Source organism: Patiria miniata, unplaced genomic scaffold, assembly GCF_015706575.1.
Source record: "Patiria miniata isolate m_02_andy unplaced genomic scaffold, ASM1570657v1 HiC_scaffold_6, whole genome shotgun sequence".
Lineage (NCBI taxonomy): Eukaryota > Metazoa > Echinodermata > Asteroidea > Valvatida > Asterinidae > Patiria > Patiria miniata.
The window spans coordinates 6998986-7017627 of NW_024037073.1; the positions used below are offsets into that span (position 1 = coordinate 6998986).

The 18642-nt window shown below is 40.0% G+C and overlaps 1 protein-coding gene across 1 annotated transcript; it reads left to right on the top strand.

Annotated features, from left to right (window-relative positions):
- Positions 1-2806: 2806 nt before the first annotated feature.
- LOC119742831 (phospholipase B1, membrane-associated-like) lies at positions 2807-18487 on the top strand. Its single transcript, XM_038219014.1, has 14 exons — positions 2807-3122; positions 3591-3703; positions 4400-4463; positions 5040-5098; positions 5744-5811; positions 6350-6393; positions 8903-9011; positions 10778-10976; positions 11759-11847; positions 12309-12387; positions 12781-12885; positions 13314-13406; positions 15214-15279; positions 16520-18487. Exons 1-14 carry the CDS (start codon positions 3026-3028, stop codon positions 16724-16726), a joined length of 1392 nt encoding a protein of 463 aa, XP_038074942.1. The 5' UTR covers positions 2807-3025; the 3' UTR covers positions 16727-18487.
- The last annotated feature ends 155 nt before the right edge of the window (positions 18488-18642 follow it).

Here is an 18642-nt window from a genome sequence, read left to right on the forward strand (position 1 = left end):
CGAAAAGTACCGTGTTCCATATGTTCCATCGGCGTCGCATTTTTCGGCGTCGCCTTTTTTCAGCTTTGGCAGGGATCATTTTGATGGATTTCATGCAAGACTTTCATGCAAGAAAATCTGGCTAATGGCACAATAATTAGACCAGCCTACCTGCACTTGCGTCTGAAGGTGGTCAAGCAACATTGCTTTCCTATGGAGCCAATCAGCGACCGAGAAACGGTTGAATGGCTCACCCGACGGTTGCAAACACACACGCTATAATTACGGTGATCAAGCATGGAGCTCCAGAGAAAGGTGTCGCCCCGCCCCGTTGCTACGAAATGATTTGGCGTTATAGTGAGAGAAAGTAAAAAACAAACAATATGCAAGGGCGCTACACAACGGATGCAACTATCGCTCTTGATTACCGTCTTGGGCCAGAACTAATCGCTCCTGGCTTCAGCTTGTGCAACAGCTTGTGAATCTTAGAACAGCTTGAGCAGTTAGGGCCGAGATTGTTGCACTGTACAATATAATACGGGGCGAGTTTGTCGAAAGTTGCGTGACGTGTGGAAACAACCAAATGCTCGCTTATTCAGAAAAACATAAAATCCAATAAAAAAGGTTGAATATAACCAAGAGGTTTCACTTCACTATCACGGCTATTTTTTTTACCATAATCGGCGAATCGACGGTACGACGGCTTTGTCGCATCGTGCCGTTGCATTCACTTTGAATGTCACATCCTCCAAAAATCGGCATTAATTTAGTCGTTGAATTAGAACTTTAGGAAATGTTGATTTACTGGCGACCCGACAACAACAAAAATCCGTTCTTGTGGGGTAGGCTAGCCTTGGTCAATGCTCTCGTCGTTATTCGTCCCGTACGCGGTCAATCGTCAGCATATATCCTCACGCGCTATGCACAGGGGGATCCAACATGGCCGGTAAGATCAGAAAGTAAACCGAACCGTAGGCTTGCAGACGAGTAAATAAACTCGTGATTTACGAACGGGAGTGTTTAGAACTTGATGAAATTACACTCTCTGTGAAATTTCAGTTAAAACTTTTGCTCTAGCTAGACGAGACAGGGGAAAAGTCAGAGTGCGCCACGTTAGGGTACATCAACAATATATAACCGCCTATTAAAGCGAGTTATATAAAGTTTAGAATCGTTAACAGTTCCAACCAGCCAGCAATGAAGTTAACGATTTTATCAACAAACAAAAGACGCAAGAATCGTGATATCACGCAAATCGCATATTTGTATGGGCGTAGCAAGGTCATTTGTATTGGGGAGGGGGGTAAACTATTCTTGAAAAGGGCACTTGCACATCCGTGCTGAAATGTAGACACCTTTTTTCTCTTTTTTCTCGGAGGACACTTGGCCTCCGTAAAATCGAATAGTGTGTGTGTGAGTTTATTTCCGCATTCAATAGGGGACGTTGAACAACAGAGGACAATAGGGTCCACAATTCCCGAGAGCCCCCAATTTACGATTGTGTACAAAACATATGAAAGGCCGGTCTTCTTAAAAAGTTAGTACAACCCCCCGTCCCCCCCCCCGTCCCCCCCCTCCCGCTGGTTACGCCTATGAGTTTACTTCAAAACTGTTAGGGCCACTTGCACTCAAACTTTGTTGACAAGTTGCAGTAAATTGACACACGAATGTTTTGTTTTGGCATGCAGAGACACACATACCTTTCTTATACAATATCGAAGGATTATCTATATTTGTACATTATAAAATTTAACTCCATTAATATCTATGATAAATATTACTATAAAAGTTTGCTGAACTTGCAGGGTGATTAGACGAAAGAGTGGTCGTTTTGTTTATGCTGTGATTGAGATACTGAACGTTTCAGTGTCACACAATATCTATATTGCAGATTACGGTGTTGACAATAGGAATATTAAGGCAGATACAGCACGGCATGTTTTTTACATTCAATCTATGTATTGTTACATTGACTGAGTTACAGCTAAACTATTCTCCAGACAAATCTATTTGTAGTTTTGAAATTGTGAGAGTGAGTAACTGCCAATGTTCTCATCATCAACCGCCACTACGTCCATCGCAATCGGACAAGAAACCCATTTAGCTTTTTTGATATATAGCAGACACAACAGGAGGGCGTTATTTCATGTGGGTATGTTTGGATAAATATACGACCTTCAGCAAGTTCGGGCGCAAACTAGACTGTTGGACTAATCTAGTAATCTATTTGGAACCGGAGCCTGAGCATGGGGCAGGGTAGCATTGTTGGTTGCCAATATCCGCGGCCATCGTAAGTCAGCAGGTCTGATCTTTTGACCATTGTTTGACTAGGCGTATGCACGTTGCATTAGTGCACAGGCGTAAGTTACGTCCCAAAAAAAAACTACCAGTCGACTTATAGACTTTGCCCCAACTTGCTCAAAGTTAGCCCCAACCAAATAGCGCCCTCCTACCACAATTGCAATTTGTCTAAAAAGGGGAATGGTTTGAACGCTGTAAAATTGTGTTTTTATGGAAATTTTCCCAGCTTAAAAACTACTAAAAATAATAATGATATTAATAAAAACAAATACGTTATTTGTTGCTTTAAAAAAAAAAAAAAATTGGGGGGGGGGATGTCAAACTGTTACTTAATACCAAATAATAACAATTTTTTTAAGTTTAAATTTGCACATTATGTATTCCAATGTAATACATTGATACAAGGCTCCCATTGTAATTACGGTTTGCCCTTTCACACGTAAAAATGACGTGATCAGACAATCTGGTAAATCACGTGGTGTAAAGATAGGTAATATCTTAGTTATCTTTTAAAATCCCAAAAGTAAATCGCAAGGTAAACCAGACGCTAATAGCAGTTGCTCGAAACGAGGATGTCAATTGTACAGAACATGGACTGCATGCAATACTGACCGTATCCATAGACTTGGTAGCCTATTTATAATATCAATCTCTGTGATCAACTAAAATTATTTCACATCTGTTCATGTGTCTTTTACTTCGCTGATGATTTATGTATCGGATCGCTAATTACTTGTAGCTCATCATGTCTTTGTCAAAAGACCTAGGAAGGTTCTCCTTTTTGTTTTCCGCGTTGATATTCCTGCTTGCTGTAGAGGTGGATGTCTTCGGAATTGCCCAAGGTAAGAAAGATGCGCTCGCCTTCCTGGGGCAATGTCCTATATGCACTTCCCCCTAAAACTTTCTCTTTCAGTTGTTATTAGTTGCGTTACTGATGATGCTTTTTCCACTATTACTTTATTTATACTTTCAAAAAGGGGTTATTTTCAAATTGTTAGATCCGCCATTAGGGCTTAATTCAGCCAAGCTGTATAATTGTTTTTAGTAAGATCCAATACCTTTAAGTATCTGTAAGATGGGTGCATGTCCCCAATACTTATGTTTCCCAATAACGATGTTCCCCGAAATCCTTACCCTAACCCCAACCCTAACCCTAATCCTATAAGGATTTCGGGGAACATCGGTATTGGGGAGTATTGGGGAACATTGGATAGACCCCCTTTAAGACTAGGCCTATTATGCGAATTCGGAAAGTCATATCCAGCAGGCTATATACTCCAATGCATGATACAATGTTTCCAATCTTTTAGATTTCGAGTTCGACGGTGTCATTGCCGATGACTACAGTGACTGGAACAGAACCATCCGGGATCTCATCACTTTACTGCCGGGATATAACTGTACGGGGGATGAAAAATGGCCGGTAAGAGCAGAAAGTAAACCGAACCGTAGGCTTGCAGACGAGTAAATAAACTACCATAGACCCCAGAGTTAATTGGCCCAACTTCAGAAATTCGGGAAAATACTCACAACTCTCCAAGGCATTCAATACATCATCTTTCATTCTCTTTTAATATTTTGGGGGTAATCGGATTACTTTTAGGAGAATTTTCCATCCCAAAATGATCACCCCTTACAATAGTCCTGAACCTGAAGCCCATTGCCATTTTGAAAAACGGTGCCTACACTCCATTGTAAAATAGAGCACTTTCAGGGCCCGAATTTCATCCAAATTTCACTGAAACACAAGCTCACAGTGTTGTGCACGGCTTCCATTCATAATTTTTACAAACTCTAAAGTTCATGGCCAACATTATGCTCAAATATTGAAGAATTTCAGGGCATGCAAATCATGATTTGGCCGGCGTAGGCAATTTCGGACCGATTTAATGGCTTGCAACCGTAGAGGTTTCAGCAGAGTTAAGATTGTCATCACAAGTCATTCACACGTGACGCGCTATTTAAAAATGAATTGAGGCAAAGACACCCTTCTCCTTATGATCGTTAGTCCTCTCCCATTATGTGACTTGGTCTTTATTCGACTTGTAATTGACATGTGATTTCAATGTGTTGTGAAATATGATATATGATTGTGGATTGTGATTTGTGATACTTTCAGTATGGCGTGGAGCAGATTTTCCCCTGTCAAATTCTTCCTCCGTCGGAATCACCTCCAAACTCCGGTAAGCACTGAAAATAGACATCTTAATGCTCAAAATGAACAAAGGATGGGCAATACTTTTAAGGTAGATCGAAGAGAGTACAGAAATGCAGTATCCCCTGCCAGCTAATACAACATAACTGATTAAGTGTAACATGGCAAAGTAACAGGGGACGAACCTATGTTCACAGGAACGGAGTGCCCATCTCTCTTTCGAAGCGATTGGGCCAGACTCAAGTCCATGAAATGCTGCTGTGGGGGGATCGCCGCACCTCCTCCACAGCGAGTCTGTTACCTTCCCAGCATTGAATAATGCCGGTTCCCATTTTACACCTGGCTGGGTTGAGAAGAGTAGTTTAGGTAAAGCACCTTACTCAAGGGCACAACACGCATGGCCACGGCGGTGCCCGAACTCACAATCTCAGGATCATGAGGCATGTGCTCTATACCACTAGATCACACGTACTGCCAATTATGATTGACACATATATATGATTTTGGATTAAGAAATCAAACCTCAAAACAGTAATCGTTCATTTGTATTTGGGAGAAAATATTTCTTTATTTGTCATTATTATTCATTTATTTGTTCTCTCAGTGCATATGTTACGCCCTGCAGACATCAATGTGATTGGCGCCATTGGGGACTCGCTGACGGTAAGTACGTCATCATTACGTAATCGAGAACAAACGATATTGTCAACCACAGAACAATGACTAATCTTCCTAATTTGTAATTTAACAACCGTTTAATGACAATTCGCAGATCGTGCACTGTTGGTTGCAACCGTAGCGGTAAATAACGTTTTGAGTTTCAACTATATTTATTTTCAAAAGGCATCGGATATTTTATCTGAAAGCTTCCTTGCTCAGAATACGCCCTTATAAATTATCTCCAGCGATTCACTTCGGAAGACATGAAGAACGTGAAGCTTGTTAACTAATTGTTTAAGTCATTTCACAATTTCCTTGACACAGTTCTACAACTCTAATAAACCTTCAGTCTTAGAATTAGAATACGTAATTAATTTTTTTCTCTCGATATGAATAGTCTTTATAAGATGTACGTAACATGTCGTTTTGTATAAAAACCTACTATTGTAACTACAGAGCCCGACAATAATGGGAATTGACGCTTGTTGTTCCCTTCTTTCTGCTCCAGAACGATTGAAAATTTGGTTTCTTTTGAAAGCCCATGCAAGCAGACAGAACAACAGAAAAACAAACACATTTCATCTTCACAGACGAATTTCTTTTCAAACGGACACGTTTCCCTTGTTTCCCTCTCGTTGTGTGTTTCAGGCAGCAAATGGCGGAGGAGCCTGTTCAGTGCCACAGGTATTGTTCGAATACCGAGGAAAATCGTTCAGGTATAATTTTCTGAACTTTTTTCAAAAGCATTAATATAAGCATGCAGGGGTCTCTTTATGTCCACGGCAAACACACACAGTGACTCATAAGGACGACTGCTCGTGTTCCGACACCCCTATGTTTCGACACCCCTATGTTCCGACAAGCAACACATAAGATTGTGTTATAGAATATGTGCAGTCAGAACATAGGGGTGTCGGAACAACTTCAAATTTAGTCCCCGGTGGACCGTTCGGGAGTTTGATCTACAAGGTACGAGCATGGAGCTAGGGCACAAGGTACAAGGATAAAGACGAAATGGCACTGATCTTGGCTTTCAAGCGAAGGAATTTGCCCTAACCCATCCACTCCCACCCCCGGAACAAAAAAATACCTACTCCCAACTCCGCCTCCCTGGACCCACAGAGTATATATGGACCTGAGTACTAACATTCAACCTTTTCGTGTGCGTATAATTTCTGAACTTCATCATGTCGTGATTGGCTTATGGTTTTCTTTGTCATGATTGAACCCTTTTCAATTGATATTTTTTCTCAGCCATGGTGGGGACGAGAATTACGAAACAGTGCCGACACTTGCTAGTAAGTTTGATCTTTAATTACCACCACCAAGGAGATTACGTTTTCATCGATTTGGTTAGTTTGTTTGTTGGTTGGTTTGTCTGTTGACAAGATAACTCAAAAAATGGACGTTTGGAACTTTTTGTAGGGGTGGTCCTTGGTACAAGTAGGCCTACAAATCGATTAGATTTCTGGAAGTGATCCGGATCTGGGTCTGGATCCAGGATTTTTTTTCAGGATTCTTCACCATTTATGCGAGTATTTCTTTTGGATGTAGGCCTTCTATATATTATGGCGAGGAATTTTTAAACCTTGGCGGAGGTTTGCGCTCTCTGAGTGCGTTCTAGTTTTCCAAGGGAATGAAACTGCACTGTCGTTGTCATAAATGTTTTTGCCTTTAAAGGGCCCATTGTAATGCATTTTTAATGCATTACTAGAAATGCACCTTTGTGTCCCAAAAACCTTACTTTCAATTATCATTTTGCCATTGTAGGGATATTGCGATAGCGTACTCCTTCTGTGTGCATGTATGCCTGTGTGTACCGGTATGGGTGTGTACGTCTGTGTGTTATGTTTTGGTTAGGTTGACTCTTGTCAGCGCGGTAAGCTGAAAAATACTTTACTTAGGAACTGAAAATTTGGTTTGTGAATTGTTCTTAATAGTCTTAACAAGCCTATTGATTTTGGGGCCGACAGGTCAAAGGTCAGGTCACTATTGCTAAAACAAAAGAAATCTTGCCAATGCGATAACTTAAGAAGTACTTTATTAATAATAATAATAATAATGAACACTTGATAAAGCGCCGGTATCCGCCAGGCATGACGCTCATGGCGCATACATACAAAAAAACCCATTAATTACTAAAACCACGTAGAAACAGATCGGTTTTGAAGTTAGATTTGAATGTAGATTTCATTTGGCGTAGTTCAAGTGGGAGATTGTTCCAAAGTTCCGGGGCAGCATGAGCGAAAGACCGTTGACCCCACGAGTGATTGGTACGAGGGACAGTCCATTGGTGTAGTTCTCGTGAACGGAGATTTCTGGCTGGATGACGCAAAGTGATTAAGTCATTGATGTAACCGGGTGAAGTGCCTTGTAGTGAATGGAATACATGAAGGAGAGCTTTGAATGAAATTCGATCAGTGATGGGGAGCCAGTGAAGAGACTTGAGTATGGGGGTTATGTGGGTTGATTGTTTGGACAGTGTGACAAGACGGGCAGAGGCATTTTGAAGGTGTTGCAGCTTGTCAATTAAATATTGCGACAAGTTGTACTGGAGAGAGTTGCAGAAGTCCAGGCGGGAAGATATGAAAGCATGTACCAGTTGTTCTGTAGCTGTGCGATTGAGGTATTTACGGATGAAGCCGAGATTCCTTAGGTGATAACGGACCGATTTTGATACGTATGCGACGTGGTTGATGAGTGACATGTTGCAGTCAAGGAGGTTATTCAGTCATAACAAAAACAACACGAGACAATTACCAAGGCAACTGAATCAAGGAATGAACAAAAGATAACACACTACTTAAATAGTATTCATAGACGAACAACAGCATGCAAAACTAATAATCACAACACAACGAGTAACAATCAAACTTACGGCGCTCCACCTGAACCGAAGCTTAAGCATGGTTAGGACTTTGCATGTATGCCTATTGTTCAATGGAATGGCAAAGTTTAAGGTGAACAAGGAGATTCATCAGCTGAGGTGTGTTTCCTCACCATTTCTGAAGACCGGATTGTTTCCATCTCTGTAGGCCTTTTGCATGACATCACGCAAGGATCTCTTTTTGGCGACGTCAGCAGCTGGCATGTCTCTCAGTATGAAGATTCCTGACTTAGCCAGGGAAATTAATTCATGGCCTTTGTTCGATCCCGAACAATCTGAAGAATACTTGGGTAGCGCAAGTCTTACTTGCAGTATTTTTTTTTATTGGTTTTTATGCTTATGCAAATTTACTTATTCATGAGCAAAAGTGTGATGTCATTTTAGGCAGTTACCTCAATGTTACATCTATTTTAGCATCAAAATTTGCCACGATTGTGGATATTTTGCTATCGTAAATTTTCTTTTCTTTCGTGATTTGTTGTTTCAGTACATGACAGTTGGCCAATGAGCAAAGTTTTTCCACAAATGATTTCAATGAGCAAATTTTGGGTTCACAATTTTAACCGAGAATCCCTGAACTGAACAGTGTCTTCCTGAAATGACAACACAGCGACAGCGCCCTGATTTGTCAAGAAAAGCATGGAAAATTTGTTTTGTTGTTATGTTTTTAAAAAAGTGTGCTTTTCAATAAAAGGGGATGTCAAAATTTAAAAAAAAATGTAAAAATGAGAACCCAAGTAATATTCAGTCATGATCCCTGGCGTAGTACGGAATATCGCCATCGGCGTCCCCCGCAAATTATTTTGGAGGGTGGACATAATCCCCGGATCGCCGCTATCCCCGGGATCGCCGCCTAGGGGGCCTATTAGCTTCAGAAAGCATTCCCTGACGTACTTTTTGTCAACCCATTCATTTTGTAGATATTCTTCGGAAATACAACCCAAGTTTAAAAGGCTACGGCGTGGGGAGAGGGACGTGGCCTACGGACAATGCAGGAATGAACGTAGCCGAACCAGGAGCAAAGGCATAGTAAGTATACAGGGTGGTCCCAAAAATGCCGAACAGGATACTTCCACTACTCTGAGATTCAAACCACACACCAATGCATGCAGAATCCTTTTAGAAGAAAAATGAAACTAATATTGCTCGATTCGGTCCAGTACTTTTTGTTCTAGAGCCTATTTTGTGAAGCAAGATGGGGTTCATTTTTGTTCCGATGAATTACTTTTAAAACAGCGACCGGGAATTTCGACTTGCATTGTAATTGATAGAGGGATTGTTATGTAATATTACCCACGTGAAAGACGTATTCTTAAATTTGCAAGTTTGCAGGTAACACCATGTGGAAAGCTAAACACTCTGGTATCAATGCTTCCAACGCTACTTAATATGCAGTGGGCGTGGTTTTAACTGACGTGACGTCACACTAATGAACTGGATTAGAGAGGCTTTGGGGTCCCATTGCTATTGTTGAGCATGTTGTGTACATAAACATGCACATCACTGAAAACCCATTTGAGTTGTTAACTATACAACTGTGAACGATAAACCTGATTGACAATCATTGTACAGTCATGCGGTTGCGAAGGGCGATTTCTAAAGGTTACGTAACACTTCATTTTGAATGAAACTACATATACGCACACATGTTCACTGTTGGCGGGCGAAATCTTTGAAAATTAATTTCTCCCGTTTGGAAGACTGTATCTTCATGTAACTTTCAGGGTTTACTTCCCCCATAATGATCAAAGTATGTGCTAAACATCGTTGTGATGTGTTCATTACTTTTCGTTGAAATTGGAAAATAGGCCTGGCTACGTGCACTTTTGAAAGTTGGTACACTAGCGTTCGCAATATCTGTCAATCTTTTCAAGACTCACAAATATATATTTATAAGGTTCCTATTCATTATTAGCTCTGAGTACGTAATCGGATTACCTTTGCATTTCAACGGCCGACGATTTGCCTTCGCAACCATACGGCTTATTAAATCAGCATTGTGCGTGATAGTATACCAGGCCAACATATCTAGATCTCAATATATTGATGTGAGATGTACATTGCCGACGATGTTCTCGATAAAAGCACAACGCAAGAAAGTAATTCGGCATGCGATTATTTTTCCAAGCTGCATACGATTCCCGTTCTACCACCATTTCTATTGGTCCTTAAAATCCCCGGCATTATTCGCTACATTTTGAGAAGGAAGGAGTTGTAACACCACCCCCTCCGGAGAACACAATGGGCCGATTATGACGTCCTGTGAATGTTGATAACATGACTCGCCAAAAAAAAAAAAAAATCAAAAGGAGAATATAAAAAAAAAATTCTCTGGTTTAAATTTGATATTGTGCAAGATACCATTTTGGAAATTAAACAGCCCAAGAAAACCTCCCTGCGCGCTACGGGACATTCCCTTGACAAATGATGTTGAATTAAATTTTTTTGTGTAAATTCCTGACAGCGTTACGGATAAAGCAAACTTGTTAAATACACCATTTGCACTTTAATGCATTGTGTTCGTTTCCAAAAGTAAAGAATAAACCTGCTCAACCTTTTGATCACTAAACACGATTTCGTTAACATTAAGCCAGTTGACAGATCGTTGGAAGCACCTACATTTTTTAAAATTTCTTTTAAATGTCAGCAAGTCTGAAGGAATATTTTCACAGGGTGTTTAATACAGGACAATATTTAATCGAAGTAAGCTTTGTGATGATATTCGGTAGGTTACCTTGGGGATATTAAATGCAAATGCTCCTATTGTCTAAAATGTTGTCATGAATCTCCTTCAGTGAAATTGAAGAGCAAGCTGAACGCTTAGTGCAGAAGATGAAGGATGACGCAACCATCGACTATGAGAAAGACTGGAAGTTGGTGACCATCTTCATCGGAGGCAATGACCTATGTAAAGTGTGCGAAAACCCGGAGAAATATTCGCCAAGTGCGTACGTCAGAAATATCCAGGCAACGATTCAGGTGCTACATGACCAGGTATTGAGCGACAATGAACATGAGGATCAATAAAGTTAATAGTAACATCACAAGTTGTGAAATTGTGACTGATCACAACCAACACATTCACCATTGAAGGAGCGTGCCCGGGTCGGTCATGGGTCTTTTAACATAGATTGGACCGGCACATGGCAGTGGCGTAGCAAGGATTTTTTCAGTGGGAGGGGGAAGGGGGGAACCAGGGGGCACCAGCATGTTATGGGGTGCATGGCAGCAAGGGCGGACCTAACAAAATTTTCCGAAAAGTACAGGTGCTGCAAATTAAAAAAGCCGGGGGGGGGGGGCGGCTCGACCTCTTTTGACGGACAGGGCGCTCTTTTTTCTTACCAATTTATTCAAATTTCATAAAGCTATACAGTCAAGGGAATAAAGGGGAGTAGAAATCGATTAGAAAAATCGTCAACTTCACTCCACTTCTGTTCCATTATTCCAAAAACATAGTTAGACAGCAGACACTTCCTTGGCAAGCGACAAATCTTAGGTTCTTTAATGGGGGCCAGCTGGGGGGGGGGGGGCTGTGAAGTTTTGCAGGCCCCCCCCCCCATATCTACGCCACTGGCACATGGGTCCACTAGCATTATCTTGACATTTACAAAAGGTACGCATTACCAGAAAATGGCAACTGAATCAAATCGCATTTAATCGCAGGAATTGGCTCATTTTGGATGATCTCTCATGTCAAACGGGAATCATAAAACATCACGTTGGCTTCTTCAGTGGAAAATATGTTTAACCAGTTCTTATCCCTTCTTGATATGCAGATGCCCCGTACCTTTGTCAATGTTATAGGCATCCTCGACCTCCGACAAATCAATGAATTCAAGGGACTCTTGTGTAAGATAAGTCACAGGTAAACAATAATTCATATTATAGGTTTTCCCGGCCAATTTCCGAAAATGTTCATTCACTTCTAAAAATCGGTCATTAAATTTCGTCGGAATTTGAGAATAGCTCTGAACACGCGTTTTATTTTCGTACTAGTGAATTCAATTCCATTTCAGTTCAATCAATTAAGTGATTGAGCAGCACCTTTCGTTATGTCCATTCAGATTCGTTTACAAGATTTCTTTTTCCCTTTAGAGGACGATTTCAAACATTCATCATTCTATTTCACTTATAGTTTAATGCCATCGGCACCAGATTCAATTAAGGTTTCTTTTTCATTAACCGTCAATCAAATTAGCCATCTCTGAAATCAGGTTACCGGAAACTGAGTGATGCTACATTCATTAATATAAATAGATATAGCAACTATAGCCATGTCTAGGAGCAGGGAGATCTTCTGACACTGTCTCATCGTTTTTCCTGTAGACAGTTTTGCCCATGTGTTTCAGGTGTCTCTGACGATGAATTAGATAAAGAATGGACACCAACGCTGCTGCAGTACCAGGTAAGATCAATCCTGCTTTCGATCTTGTAAAGTTTACAATGGAATGATCTCTAAAGTCAGTACTGAATCAGGAAATTGAACTATGCTTTCAAAATTAATGGTTCGTGTGCTGATGATGTCATTGTATGAATTAATGAATTTTACGATTGCCAAGGCGTTCATGTCGGTGAAATTATCGAAGGAATCTTGGTGAAGCTGCTAAATAAATTGCAGCGCTATGACCTAATTCAATTGTCTAAATCTGTTAGGCCCTAAATATAGCACCGTCCCAACTACAGTTTGGGACGATCCCAATTACAGTTGGGTAGATCCATACTATAATTTGCGACTGTCCCAAGTTGGGACCATTGGTATAGTTGGGACATAAAATAATACGCCTTGATTTTCTTACAGAGTCAATTGGAGGCGATGGTTACCAGCGGGACATTCGATGATAAAGAAGACTTCACTGTCGTCTACCAGCCATTCCTGCACGAGTCGAAAATTCCAACACTCGGGGTAATTTCTTTTGTTCGTTAGCCAACTTATACATAGGCCTAAGCATATAAAATTCAGTTTTGGCCTGATGTAATTATTTTTAAATGATTGATATTTTGTGGCTACATATCCAGCCTAGTTTTCAAAATCAACTATTTCAATTTGAAACAGAATCCTGAACAAAAAAATACGATGTAGTAATTGGGAATGAAGCAAATTCCACATCTACTCTTTGAGAGGAGTTAAGGGAATTGTAGTCAGAGAACAAATTCGTTGTTATGAAGCATGAGCATCACCATATACTATACAAGTTGGTTGCAGAAACTAAGCTGCTCGGTCCCGCAGACAAACCCATATTTATGTGTAATATGTAGAGTTTCGGTGTAAGTCTTGATAGCCGTTTTTCTAGTTGTATTATATCTATCATTATGGTGTTTGCTGTCTTGCAGGTTGACGATGATCTTTCGTTTATGGCACCAGACTGTTTTCACTTTAGCGCTAAGGGCCATGCTGAGACGGGCAAGTCCTTGTGGAACAATATGGTAAGACGCAACGGATGATTCCAAACCTTCCCCACAAAGTACAGGTGAGTAAAAAAACACGAAACCCAAATGTCGGGACTATTGTTTTAGTGAAGTTCTGCATGTAGCACTTTCAAAATCTAGGATATAAAAACCCGATTCATAAGCTTTGTTTTAGTACAAGAATTATTCAAATCACTTAAGTACTTTTCAAGTTATGAAATTTTAAACACAACCACCGTTTTAAAGTTCTGTCCACGGATCGCACACAAGGTTTGCGTTCTTTCAGCAAAACGAAAACAATTCACACACCTCCCTATGTGATTTGTTTTCGTTTTACTGAAAGAACACTTACCGTCTTGTGATCCGTAGACTGCACTTTAAAAGTACGTAACTTGAAAATTACATAAGTGATTTGAATGATTCTTGTACTAAAAGAAAGCTTATGAATTTGAGCTTTCATATTTCGTTGAGTTTGAAGTGCTACAATTAGAACTTCACTAAAACAATGGTCCCAACATTTGGGTTTCATTTTTTTTTACTCACCCTGTATAATCTTCTGTATCGGCATCTGTAGAATATTGTGCAAACTCCTGAGTATAGACCACGTGCCCTGTGACGTCATTCTGACAGGCAACCGCCTGGCAACCAAACATTTTAAAGCGTCTTTTGCATAAACCATTCACATGTCAAGAGGCATCCTACATGCAGTGCAGAAGAAAACCGTTTGCTGAAAGTAGCCATCACGTGACCACAGCATCAAATTTTTAAACAAATGTCACATCGACTTATATAGATGCCCCGCACACGCTGCAAAAACTGCACTGTTAAAGTTACACCATTGGTATCTATATAGGACCATCTGGTGTTAAATTGTACTGGTGTTGTCCTATATAGATACCGAATGGTGTTAAATTAACACTACAGTTTTTGCAGTGCAGCTTCGGTCTATATATATACCAGCTACGGCATTAACAAAACTGTGCCAGGGGCCATCCTGCTGCAAGACCTATATAGACGTGCTGCATCCAGCGGCCATCTTGAAGGCGTTTTCTTGTTGTTTTTAAGTAATAATACTATTTTATATATTTTTTTATTCGGCAAATTGACATCTATACACACAATTACAATAAATACATAAAATTTGATATTAAAACAAAAGAATATACAAACAATAAGAAACCACGTTAACACTACACACGAAAGACAGAACGTGGACAGTGCAGGGCTGCCAAGGAGGAGAACAAAAGTGAAACAAAACATGTAGCCATGAAGCCACAAGAAGTCTACCCAAGCATCCCCGTGCAACAAAACCACACGCCTTTAAGATGGCTGCAATAAAAACGACCTATTTATTGGTTGGTATTATTATAATTATGAAAGAGTCTCTCTGGCGAAACATGAAGAGGAAATATTCAAATGCTTTATGACGCTCCACTTCAACTTCATGAAAAGTATGTCGTTGCTCAAATTATGCACATTTCACACTCCAAACAAAACACTCAAGATCTCCCATCATGCTGAATAGACTCCTTGCATATACAGCGGTCTCACGTAGGCCAGGTTTTAACCGTCTGTGATACGCGCGAGTAGTTTCATTACCATTTCATTTAATTAACAAAACCAGTCCTCAGTGAGGGGGCTTTATGCTAAGCGTCTATCTAAACCTGCTGCAAGCGAAATGTTGAAGTGTTACCAAAAAAATAACGTTTATTATTTTCAATTGCCAATGTCGTATGTCAACCTCGTCGAGTTCGTCATTTTTGATATTACGTTCCTAAAGCGGTGTTCAATGTTAACAACACTCGACAAAATTGCTCTTTTGCAGGTGCAGCCAGTGGGCAGCAAGGCGACAGCATGGGTATTAGACGGACCATTCACTTGCCCAACCGAGGTAATGCAATGTGACGATTAGTTGTCATTAGGTTTTGGACATCTTCCTTGTAGCGATCTATCTGTGCAGAGTTCATTCATTCTTTTTACGTAAGGCCAAACAAAAAAAGTCTCCTGTTTCTGGTATGTGCGCGCGTCGCCGTAGCCATGCGCGTCGGCAAAATGAAAAAAATGAAAGATGATGTCTCAAAACCGCCAAACTCACTGGTTTGACTGGAATCCTGCTGCTGCACAATTTTAACGTGTTTTTGGATGGGGTTATGATCGAGAATAAGCTTTATGTGGCCTCTCTGGACTCCCATATATTTGCACTTAGTTTAGTCGGGCACCATTCGCAGTCATCAGCCGACATTTGAGGCAAGAAAAACCAGGTAAAAAAAAAAGCCGCGTCGCCGCACCACTTTTTGGGCAAGCTCCATACCAGAAACTGGAGACTTTTTTTTGGCCTAAGATTGGTTTGTTGTTTTTCTTGTGATGACATCAGTGCTGGATTCGCATGAAATGTAGTTTATCTGTACATAAAACGTACCAGCGGTTAGGGGTGATGATTCTTAATTGCTAGATGATGGAATTGTTATTTTGTGAAGCAGACGGTCAAACACTGTCAGCGGCTGACAATCCTGAAATAGGTGGCGCCATTCATTAGATAGATACACCTATTCGCGCTTAACGTTCTTTCCCAAACGTCGATAGGAACCAATCAACTCTCTCAAAGTTTCAAACAACTTTAGAATATACGGTTTTGAATTGAATTGGTGTACAAGTTTGTTGTCATTATCAACATTAAGTTAGAGGGTTCGAGGAGGTTGGGGTAGTCTAACGAGCTGAACCACTCGAAGCCTGTACCACCTTGTGTCATCCCCGCCCCAACTCCGAATTTCGGGGGAGGCAAAATGGTTTTATTTGTTGGTAACAAGTGAAGTGACCCCTCCATCAATACGGTCAGCAAGTGCCCCCATACAGAAATCTCTGGGATTGTCATAGTTAATAGGTGCGGGATGAAGCCGTCCCATCCTCGGGGATGCCCCTGTCATGTCAGTGGACATCCATGTTCATCGGTACACATTTAAAATGATTTATTAGTAATATGTACATCGACACAGACTGTGCGCAGTCAGTCCTTGTGATACTGATGAGTCTGTTTTAACCATCAATCACAAATTGATAGTACTTGAAATCCCCGCACCGAACAAATATAATGACTGTTGACTGTTGTGTCCCTCTTCTGTCTTCAATACTAGGAATCGCCGTTTCTCTACACCAACGTAAACAGCAGGAAGGGTGCGTCATCCACCAAACGACCAGTGACGACAGAGAAGGAAGGCGGTTCAGTCACTGCGGACACTGCAGACGACGGGCCTGGCGGGGATGCTTCAGTCTTCCGCTCTGCTCATCAGTTGACACTCCTCGTGATTGGTGCCTTCGTCAGCATGCTCAACTCGTTTTAGTGTTTATTTCATGGACTCCTTGCAAAACTACGGCAACTTCTAGTCTGACTATCACGTACCCGCTCTCACCAGAGCTGTTCTAAACGAATGTCTGATATTGGTGCGCATGCTATATTCAACCCGTGCGCCATTCAATCGGAGCTTTTTCGTGAGTTAATAACATGCAAGAAACTGACTGTTGATTGGTCGATAGCTATCAGCTGTCAGCGTGTATGTTGGCATTCAAAATTTCAAAATTCAGGAATTAAAATTCTAACAGCGTAACTGCAATAATCTCTTTCGATTTGCATGTACATGTTTATCATTCATATATTCCTCGTCCATCGTGTACGTATTTTCTTGAAAAAAATAACTCGTGTACGTTTTTTCTTGAACAAAATAACTTGGAAGTACATGTATTATTTGATTTCCCATCCTTCGTTTGTAAATATAAACATAAATATAAATATAAATATATATAAATGTTTTGATAATTATGGCTCATTAAGTCGTGATTGGAAACAGGGTGCAAAAAGTAGTATTGTATTAAATATTAGGTTATCGTACTTCTATCGAAACCTTTGCTTATACTAAGGGGCAATACCAACTAAATGATGGATAGATAGATAGATAGATCGGTTTATTCATCCACAAATCGTGGCCCGAAGGTCAGATTGCATGTGAATTTACAGCATAAATTAAAAATTAAAAACATTAAGTAAAAACGTCTGTTTAAATATTGACAACAACAATTAGCCTTAATAAGATTATATAATTATACACAAAAAACACACATACGGAGATGACGTACATACACATTTTTGTTTAAAGAATTGTTTTTGTATTTTTATCCTGTGTGTGTGAGTTTGTTTCTGTCCTTGCAATTATGTATTGGTGACATTACTATGGGAGAATAGTTAACATGTTTTGATTTATTTTATGTTTTCAATCATCCTACAAAATTTTACAGTGCGTATTTATATTAATCAGATCGAAGGCATCTTGAATTTGGAATGAAGAAATGATTTTTTTCAATAAAAACAAAAACCGCCGGGAGATATGTTCTTTAATTATTGGAAAAACAATACTGTGACTTAGTGATATAGGTTTTTCCGGCTATTTTAAAACATTTTTTTATTCAAATTTACCAACTCTAACATTCAAATTCGTCTGAGAAACACTTTACACGCTTTTAACAAAATCAATTTAGTCATTTACCATTCGATTTCACAGTTTGGTCAACTTACTCATAATTTAAATGTGCTTAAAACATGAAACATGTCCGGGAAATCCAAAATAAGGTTAAGACACCTTGCGGAAAATTTATCAAAAAAAAGAGAAAAATTCAGTGTTTTTATGTTTGGAAAGTCATATAAGTATATTCAGAAGGTATATTGCAATCCGAATTCCACAATTGAACGCATAGCAACGACTCCAATAATTATTGATAATGCTGATCAACTATAAACATAGTTAGATCACGTGAACATGACATTTGAACTAACGCAGTTGAAGAGTGCTAGTGCAGCCACGAATCACAGAAGGAAGTGGTGAATAAAGGTAACTGTAAACATTAATGGTGTAGTCACCCATTGCTATTCGAAATGATGAAGGCAAAGATTGTTATCATGAGGGTAACTTTTGGTGGGCTTTTATAGAGGGTTGGGTGGCGGCTATTTGGTATCTTTGACATCGGTTTTGTTTTTTCATCTGCTCTGTTGGAAAAAATGTCATGTGACGTCCTTAAAGGGGCATTTTATTCTTTTATAGGCCAATATCTACAGAACTATAATGTTCGTTCGATTTGGTTGTAACTTGACATGTACGTATTATAATGTGCTGTTATAGACGACATTTATAGTGACGTCACTAATTGTTCGTCACGTGCACAGAGTATTTTTTTATAGGATTTGGGATATAGTCCAATAGTATATTTC